The sequence below is a fragment of the Daucus carota genome, chromosome 5 (assembly GCF_001625215.2).
Source record: "Daucus carota subsp. sativus chromosome 5, DH1 v3.0, whole genome shotgun sequence".
NCBI lineage: Eukaryota > Viridiplantae > Streptophyta > Magnoliopsida > Apiales > Apiaceae > Daucus > Daucus carota.
Window position 1 is genome coordinate 7666779 of NC_030385.2, and position 10233 is coordinate 7677011.

The 10233-nt window shown below is 35.4% G+C and overlaps 1 protein-coding gene across 1 annotated transcript; it reads left to right on the top strand.

Annotated features, from left to right (window-relative positions):
• Window positions 1-8749: 8749 nt before the first annotated feature.
• Window positions 8750-9561, top strand: LOC108220922 (uncharacterized). Its single transcript, XM_017394817.2, has 3 exons — window positions 8750-9045; window positions 9118-9189; window positions 9280-9561. Exons 1-3 carry the CDS (start codon window positions 8884-8886, stop codon window positions 9343-9345), a joined length of 300 nt encoding a protein of 99 aa, XP_017250306.1. The 5' UTR covers window positions 8750-8883; the 3' UTR covers window positions 9346-9561.
• The last annotated feature ends 672 nt before the right edge of the window (window positions 9562-10233 follow it).

Genomic DNA, 10233 nt, shown 5'->3' on the forward strand with positions numbered 1-10233 from the left:
TGTGTAATCTTGATGAGTCTATTTCTAACAGTGTTCTCTACTTTAAAACTGCTAGAGAAATTTGGATCGATCTTGAGGAGAGGTATAGCTGTCCATCTATGGCACAAACATATGCTGTTGAACAACAGCTGGCTGATGTTACTCAAGGTACTAAGTCAGTATCTATCTTTTTTACTGAGATCAAAGCCCTCTGGGAAGCCTTGAATGATGCTAGTCCTCCAGCAGCTTGTATTTGCAACAAATGCACATGTAATGTCAATCAACGAATTCTTCAGAAGGAAAAGGATGATCGTATGCTTCAGTTTATGATGAAATTGAGTGATAAGTTTGCTACTGTTCGTGGTGCTATTTTGATGCAACAACCTGTGCCTAGTATTTCTAGTGTTTTTCAGATGTTTGCGCAAGAAGAAAAACATCAAGATTTGTCTAGTGCTAATTCTCAATCTGAATCTTTGGCATTTGTGGCTGATTCACGCAGAAATTCTAATAACAATGTTTCCAGAACAGGCTCCTTCCCTAAGAAGAATTTTCCTCCTTCTACTGCTGGTAATAATTCCAAGAAGCCAAACAACTATTTCTGTTCACATTGTCAAGTGGCAGGATACAACACAGAAAGATGCTTTAAGGTTCATGGATATCCTAAGGGTTTCAAGGACAACAGGAAAGTGGCTGCTGTGGCACAATTTGGAGAGTCTGCTCCTACCACTGCTAGCAACACTTTCAGTGCAGAACAATATCAACAGCTTCTGGATCTTCTTAATAAGCAACATGCTTCTGAACAGCCATCAACAAATCATCATGCTATGTTGGCTGGTAAGATATGTCTAGCTTCAGACAATATCCATAATTCTTCTTGGGTGATAGATAGTGGTGCTAGTGACCATATTTGTTATAATCTTGGTCTATTCACTTCTTATCAACCAGTCTCTGGAAATTCTGATTTTATTTTCATACCAGATGGGACAAAAGTAACCATTCTTCACACTGGTACTGTTCAAGTGTTCGATTTGATCCTGCACAATGTGTTGCACATTCCTATGTTCAAATACAATCTTATTTCTTTACAGAAACTCTGTACAGATTTAATATGTTCCATGATTTTTAATGGTACTGATTGTTTACTACAGAATCATTTGACGAAAGAGAGTCCAGCTCTTCTTGGTAGGATGCATGGTGGCTTATACACTACTTCTTCTTCTGTTTTACACAGCACACCCTCAGCATTACTTGGTGCAAAGGAAGATTTGAATACTTGGCACTTGCGTCTTGGACATGTCCCATTTGATAGACTAAAGAAAATAACAGTATTGTCTCATTTACAGAACAATTCTGCTGATCTTATATGTCAAGTTTGTCCATTGGCTAAACAAACTAGATTGAGTTTTACTAGTAGTTCTATCAAAACTACTGCTGCGTTTCAATTAATTCATATTGATGTATGGGGGCCTTACAAAGTCCGTTCTCACAATGGCTACAATCAGTTTTTAACAATTGTAGATGATTTTACCCGTTTTACATGGGTACATATGTTGAAATCAAGAACAGATTGTGTGCAGATTATGGCTGATTTTTTAGCTTATGTTCATACTCAGTTTAAAGGCAAAGTGCTGAGAATTAGGTCTGACAATGCCCCAGAACTTTGTCAAGGAGCAATGAAGGTCTTTCTCCTTTCAAAAGGCATTTGTATCGAAACATCTTATAGTCATACTCCACAAAAAAATGGTGTTGTGGAGCGTAAACACCGTTATCTACTCGAGACTGCTAGATCGTTGCAATTCCAGTCGAAAATTCCTGCTAATTTTTGGAATGAGTGTGTCTTATGTGCCACTTATCTGATAAACAGGCTACCATTACAGAGCATTGACAATGATACCCCATATCACAGGCTTACTGGTATGGTTCCTTCCTATGAACTTTTTAGGACCTTTGGCTGTTTATGTTTTGCTTCTACAATTGCTACAGATAGAAGTAAATTTGACCCACGTTCTGTTGCTTGTGCTTTCATTGGATATTCAAATTCTCAGAAGGGTTACAAATTATTAAGTCTCAAGTCCAATCATGTTTTTGTCTTTCAGGATGTTATTTTTCATGAGAAGCATTTTCCTTACCATTCTATTAAATAATATGATGGTTTTCCTAGTCATATCTATCTTCCTGCTGTAACCACACTGTCCAATATTGCTCAGACTTATGATTTCCCACCAGCTAACACTGTCCCATTAGAAAATGTTTTTGAGTTTGCTGCAAATGATCCTTCCTGTTTACATAATTCTTCTGAGCATAATTCTGGCACTGCATCTAATTCTGCATCTGCATCCGCATTTGATTATGAGAATGTTCATGATTTAAGCTTGAACACCACTGTTGTTCCAGAACCTGTTCGAAAATCTACTCGAATTTCTAAGCCTCCATCTTATTTGTCTTCTTATAAGTGTAATACTGCTTCTAAGGACTCTGATGTTCAACATTGGTGTAACATTGTCACTTTGTCATCCTCTGATCACCTTACTCCCAAGTGTCCTATAATTGAACCCAAAACATATAAAGAGGCTGCTACTAGTCCCATTTGGATTGAAGCAATGCAAAAGGAATTAGATGCTTTACATGCTAACCATACGTGGGATCTTGTTCAATTACCACCTAATAAGAAAGCCATAGGATCTCGATGGGTGTTTAAGGTGAAATTAAAATCAGATGGGAGTCTGGAGAGATGTAAAGCCCGCTTAGTAGCTAAAGGATACAATCAAAAACTGGGTGTCGATTATGAGGACACTTTATCTCCTGTCATTAAGATGAGCACTGTAAGATTCTTACTTTCGGTTGCTGCTTCAAAGAATTAGAAACTTTACCAACTGGACGTCAATAATGAGTTTTTGCATGGAACTTTGAAACAAGAAGTCTATATGTGTGTTCCAGAAGGTCTGCCTAACCCAAACAATTTGGTGTGTTTACTTCGAAAGTCAATATATGGTCTAAAACAGGCGTCTCGTGAATGGCATGGGAAGTTAGTTGAGGAATTATTGTGTCAAGGTTTTCAACAGTCTAAGAACGATTATAGTCTGTTTATTAGACGACACAATGGGAAAATGTGTATAGCTGCAGTATACGTTGATGATGTAGTCCTTACTGGAGATGATGTTGATGCAGTCACCAGCCTAAAGTCACATCTTGACAGCAGATTTGGTATTAAAGATCTGGGTGAATTGCATTATTTCTTAGGAATTCAGGTCATACATACTGCAGATGGTATTATTCTCAACCAACAAAAATTTACAAAAGAGATCATTACAGAAGCTGGTATCGATTGTACTCGAACCACCTGTACACCTTTACCAGTTCATTTGAAGTTATCTCATAGTGATGGCACACTGATTACTAATCCTGAGAGTTACAGGTCATTGGTTGGGAAGTTGAATTACTTAACCAATTCAAGGCCTGATTTGTCATACACTATACAAACCTTAAGTCAGTATATGCATGCCCTAAGAGATACACTCTGGCTGCGCTTCATCATACCATACGTTACCTGGATGGCACAATTCATCAGGGCATTTTGTTAAAAGCAACAGACAAATTGACATTGCAGGCCTTCTCAGATGCTGATTGGGCATCTTGTCTTGATTCACGACGTTCTGTGACCGGATATATCTTACTTTTGGGTTAGTCCCCTGTCACTTGGAAGTCAAAGAAGCAACATACAATTTTGAAATCTTCTGCAGAAGCAGAATATCGAGCAATGGCTTCAGCTGCTGTAGAAGTCACATGGGTTGTTCATTTACTTGAAGTATTAGGAGTGCATGATCTTCAACCTGTTACTTTACATTGTGATAATCAATCTGCTCTGCACATTGCCAAGAATCCTGTGTTTCATGAACGTACGAAACACATAGAATTAGATTGCCACTTTACTCGAGACAAAGTCTTAGAAGACCTTCTGCACCTCACTTATCTACCTACCAAATCTCAACTTGCTGACATTCTTACCAAAGTTGCACCTTCAGCTCAGTTTAACTCTTTGTTAGACAAGTTAGGAATGGTTTCCCATCCCAACTTGAGGGGGGATATTGAAGTAACAGCTTCAGCTCACAGCTCTACATCCACATCAGCAGCTCGTCCACCTCAGCATACTAGTAGTGGCTAATAATGAGAGTTAGTTACAAGTTACAGTTGTGTTTGTTAGGATTCTATTCTGTATATAAAGACAGCTTAGTTCATTTCTTGTAGCTTAAGTTTTACAATACAGAACATACACTTTGCTTTATTCTCTCTCTAGAAATGAATGGAACCTCCATTGTAGTTTTCTTGAGTTTACCTTACTGCACTTAGTTTATGCTGATGAATTCAATGTACAGGCAATATAACTGTGATTTATCACTTACTTTTATCATTTCTTAAATTCTCTCTAGATGAAGATCCATACCTTAGGATTTTCAACCACCTAATTATACTATGGATAGTTTTCCCACCATCCCTAGAGTGCAAACTCCTTGGTAATAGATTGAAGGTTCTCCTCTGTCTATCTATGTGATATCCGTATTTATTTAATAATAGTAATAATAATAATATTGATTTTAGTAATTGTTTTTGAGTTTTAATAGAAAAGAATTTAGAAATAGATTTGCAAAAGGAAACATAATTGGGTTAGTAGTTTAATTAGAGTTGGACTCGTAGCTAAGTCTTTATAATCAGATTTTGCATGTTAACCACAAACTAGTTAACGACAAAACCCTAAAAGAAAAGAAACAGAGCAAGCCGCATGAAGCAGGAGAGTAGATCAGGGGAATTGCCTTTTAACCATTTTCTTTAGAGTATTTATTAAGAACAAAAGGTAACTCTTTTATCATATACCATATAGTAGCAGTACTGTTATGCGTCCATGGATATGAATTCACACACTAAAATCCATTACTTTACCAAGTTTGTTGTTGTGATGTGAGTCCAGATTTAAGTTTTAATTTCATTCATATATTCTTGTTTTTATTATTGATAATATGTGTTATATATTTTATATGAATGAGATTATCGTCCTTATTTTCAAATTTAAAATATAGTTAAGGTAATATTTCTTATCACCATCATCGATGATGATTATTTTAATCTATTAGTTTTACATTAAAATTCTATTTAATTAGTGTATGATTTAGTTTGTTAAATTTGATTATTTTATTTATGTTGCGTAGTAATGCAATTCTTTGGCCAGTGGTCACAGTGTGTACATGTGTATTTGTGTAGCCAACACTAGAAAATTCAACTGTAGTCTACGGATAGTTCTTGTTCTGAACTAGTAGGATGGACACTGGACAGAGTAAAGAAATATGTCGCGCATTATTTTAGTACCTTAAACTCAAACATGAGTTCTGTTACGTTTTTAGAATTAAGTTGCACTATTATCAGGCTTGTATGTATTAATTATGTGTTGTTGGGATGTATGTCTAAGTCGGATACTAATTCACTTTATTAATAAATTATAATTTTATATTTAGGTTCGGAGTCGGGAGTTTAGCGGATTATTTACGGCTTCTCGTGAGTGTTTGGTGTGCTAGATTCGAGGTACGGATTCTATTCCTTTTATTCAGCGCTACTCTTTTCGATATTAAATGATTTTGATTTGTCCTCTTTTGATCCGTCCGATTTGCCAAGTTTGTTTTGTGCTATTCATTTGACTGTTTTGATTTCCGAAAAATATTTTAAAAATCTGTTTTGAAAGATTGAAATATTTGTTATGCGGTTTTCAAAGATTTTACAAAATATGATTTGTTCAGTTTATTTGAAATATCTGTACCATGTGATTTTAAAGTTGTGAAAATTGTTTTGTTTGAACCCTTAGAGAGATATAGGGTATACCGAGTTCAGGATACGTGGGTGCACCCAGTTCAGTTTTGATATGATTTGTGATTTGACGGTGACGTTGTATATGCCGTACACGTTATCCGATTTGTTGCACACATTAGGTACCCTATGATGTGTGTATCTGTATATGTTCTGATTTGATCTCGGTATGAAATATCCTAACCCCTTGTTGCTTCAGCCTATTATTTTAAAATAACTGATTTATATTACTGTCAAAGTATTTTAAATGTTTCTTGTTTTGTAAATGCTTCCAATCCGTACTGGGCATTTGGCTCGTGCCGTATTCTTCTTCTGGCAGGTACCTAGGGGGATTCGGGACTGTGTGATAGAGAGCAGCCCATTATTTTCGTTGTTTAGGATTAATTATGGACTTCTAGCATCTATTCAGATTTTATTGTTTAGAGATTCTATTTATTCGGATTAAATTATTTTGGAGGATTTATATCATTCTAGAACTTTTTAGAACTGTTATCATCGTTTAGAATATATATTAGTGCTCTGTTTGCAGGTTTTGGATTTGTAGGTAACCTCTCGTCTTAATTTAACATGGGGGTGTTACAATCCATTGCTTGGTAATCCTCAATTTTTCACCAAAACATTCTTTTTCATGACTTTCCATCAACTTACCATCACTAATAGCTGCCACCTCTTGCCACCATAACTTATTACAACGAGAGACTACTTACACCATCACACGCCTCCTCTCGTCAGTTAATACTATCATAGACCTCCTGCAACTGCAGTTGAGTATCAATAACCGACCATCAATTATTAACATAAATAGATTTCTTAATTATAAAGAATAAAAATTGCTGGGTTTACCGTATAAAACAATGATTAATACAATATAAACTTGTAATTCTTGTAATTATAAATAGTGCTTGTCGAACTAATTTTTAATTTCTATTTAAAATTTATATGTATTTGGTCACTAGTCTCTCTGTATATAAAAAACCTTCAACTCTCAGAATTGACTACAAATTAATGGAAATATAAGAATAAACTCAAATAATCTCAAACATATTAGTAATATAAGAAGACATAACTTTTTTTTAATTTATTACAAAATAGTACTCCCTCCATCCTCGTAAATTTTATATATTTGGGAGCGGAAACGTGGCACATATATCATCACATATGATCAGAATTCCATTATATATGATTAACACACAACAACCTTTCCGTGATTCCATTGATGCAAGAAAATCATCATAAATTATATCATTTTTTTTGATGAACAATAAGATTTTATTGAAAATAAAATACAGGAACACAGCCGGGACAAACTTCCAAACTGACAACTACAACTTGATTATGAAACAAAAAACGAGCTAAGCAAATAGCCACTTTGTTTTCAGATTGCTTAAACGATAGAATATAAATATTCTTGATAATAAAAATGATTACAAAGGGCCCCAGTGGAAACAGGGTCTTGCGTTGATCCAAAGGGTAACGGGTTCGAATCTCACCAACTTCCGGGCGTTCAACCAAGTTGAAGAGACAGTGGGATGATTTGAAGAAAGGGGATCGGGTTCCAATCCGTGAGTATCATAGGGAAGTTCCCACCCACTGAATCATATCGCTCGGTTAGTCTGATTACAAAGGTTTCTCAAGCAATTCGGTCGACACCATCCCTGAAAATAGTAGAATCACAATTGACCCGCACACATAAAAACTACTGATAGACCAATGTTCATACCCATCGGTTACACCAACTGAGGTTGGGGGTACAGATGTCCCATCTATTGAACAATCCTTTCTTGTGCGAGGTGAGTTCTCGCAATAATCACCACCATTCCAGATTTGAAGCGGGTTGCTCATATCTCCCAATACACTGCACAAATCATTCTTAACGCAGCATGACAACAAATCAAAAATGCATCAAAACATACACTCAAAAATTGGGGACAATCAACAACCCAAAACGATGGGTATGACAACGAGATCACTCCCAAAAAAAATTAGATCTCGATTTTATTAAAAAATAATAAATAGAAATTAAAAATTTAAGAAAAAATGCGATGAGAGAATGGTTGGGACTAGGGGTGTCGATGGATCGGATTTGGATCGGACCAGCCTTGATTCATATCCTGATCCGTCTAATTTTATTGGATTCGGATTCGGATCGGATTATAGTCGATTTTTTAGAACATGATCCATATCCTAATCCGTAGGATTATCGGATTTTCGGATCGGAGCTCCGCTCCATGTATATTTAGAAAAAAAATATTCCATTATCTATATTTAGAATTTTCGGATCACAGAAAAATTCAAATATGTATTATAAAATAAAAATAAAAAAACAAAGTTATATAAAACACACATCAGTTATCAGTATACATATTAATCATTAAGACACAACTGCAAAAATGTGTAGCTACTGCCAATTACGGCTATTAAAACATGAAACTACTACCAATGTACATAACCATCCAAGTAAGCAACTGAAGTTCAGTAACATACATATCCAAAACATGAAATTAGCAGTATGTTGAAAAAATGAATACTCATGTGTCTAATTTATTTTATTTACTTTTATTTATAATATATTAGTTAAGTATTATATTATATATATATATATATAATTATAAATAAATAAATTTATATATATAAAAGTCGGATCGGATTATTTTCGGATCGGATCATATTAAATCCATATCCTATACATATCGGATCGGATTTTGTCCGGATCAGATTTTTTTCGGATCGGATTTTATTTTAGATGATCCATATCCGCTCCGTTAGCTCTTGGATCGGACCGGATCGGACCGGATATCCGCTCCATTGACAGCCCTACTTGGGACAGATGTTTCATGTTCTGATAAATTTGCATCGATGATGGTCCTCGAGAAAAATACTTACTCCTTTCGTCCGGCCATTTATTTCCTCCCACCCGTTTTTGACCTTTTACCTCAACTGCCTTTTTTAAGTGTTATCTCCTGGAGGACCTGGACTGTAAAAGATTAAAATACTCCAATTAAATAAAAAAATAGAAAATCGCAAGTTAGTTAAGATCAATAAAGAAAGGTACAGATGTCTTGGAGAAGCTGGAGAGAAAGTATCGAAAATCTAAAATCAGTTATACTAATCAGAGGTGCCAGAGATGTAAGTGATCTCACCGCCTGGATCGTCGCCGGAACCCTAGTTTATTACCTCGATATTGTGCCAGCTCAGGAACGTAAGCAGCAACTCAAGGTAATTCCAAAATCCTCTCTGTCTTTTGTTTAATTCAAGCTTATCTAGTCTAAATTATACACTAAAATTCAGGAAAAAGCGGCTCGTGATGCTTGCGATCCTAATCGCTATATCGAGAAATGCAAACCTGTTCCTGATCCCCAGGTATTGTTAAATTCTGTTTTAGTTTTAGTTTTAGTGATCCTATTTATTTGTAATTTGTTGATAATTGTAATGTTTAACCTATGTTTATAGGTAACAGGCTTGATATATGGCAATAAGACCAGAGTTAGAAGCACTAATAAACCGAAAAATAAGTGAGTTTCTTTGGTAAATATGTGCGTGTTTTGGTATTTATATATGCTAATAGAAACTAGATGTATCTTGTGAGTTATGAATTTTAGGAAGCACTCATCGTATCGTACGGTATGTTCTCTGTAGAGAAAGTGATTGTGAAGTCCGTTGTTTTATGTAGAGAAACTTATCGTTGAAATCATACATTTATCTAATAAAGAGCAATTGCTATTGTATAGGTTATCTACTTTTGTCTTTATGCGTTAATTTTTAAGTTTGTTTCTGCACTGTATGTTATTGAGTAGTTGCTTGGAGGATTTTGACAGGGTTTTGTTTATGGGATTAATTATCAGATGTGATAATATGATAATGCCAACCATGTGATATCGTGATTAAGCTTTTATAATATTATTATTATTTATTAATATCTGCAAGATCGGCAGTGCTTGTCTATAGTATAACTGTTCTTGATCAGATGAATCTTTAAGCACTAATACCGCTGAGCTATGTTACTTTGACTTGGGTACGGAGTGTCGGACACGACACATATCCAAGTGTCGGACTCGGGAACTTTGAAAATTGGTGACACGGGACACTGTCCTATTTTTGGACACTGGTACGGGGACACGTCATAGTATACTAATAAAGAAGTAAGGTAAGTTAGTCATCTTAACAAAAAGTAACAATAAAACTCAAATTAGACATGATTTTGTAGGGGATTTTGCGAATTAGGCGTCTTATGTACTTTAATCCCTTTCTTGCTTCTTTCTTTTTTCTCACATGTTTCTTTGGAATTGTAAGTTTGACTCATATTTGATTTTTAAATTGGTCAAAGTTTCCACATTTTAGTCAAAGGATCCGACATGAAATAAGTGTCGTGTCCGAGTGTCCAAGTGTCCGACACGGGTACGGCAA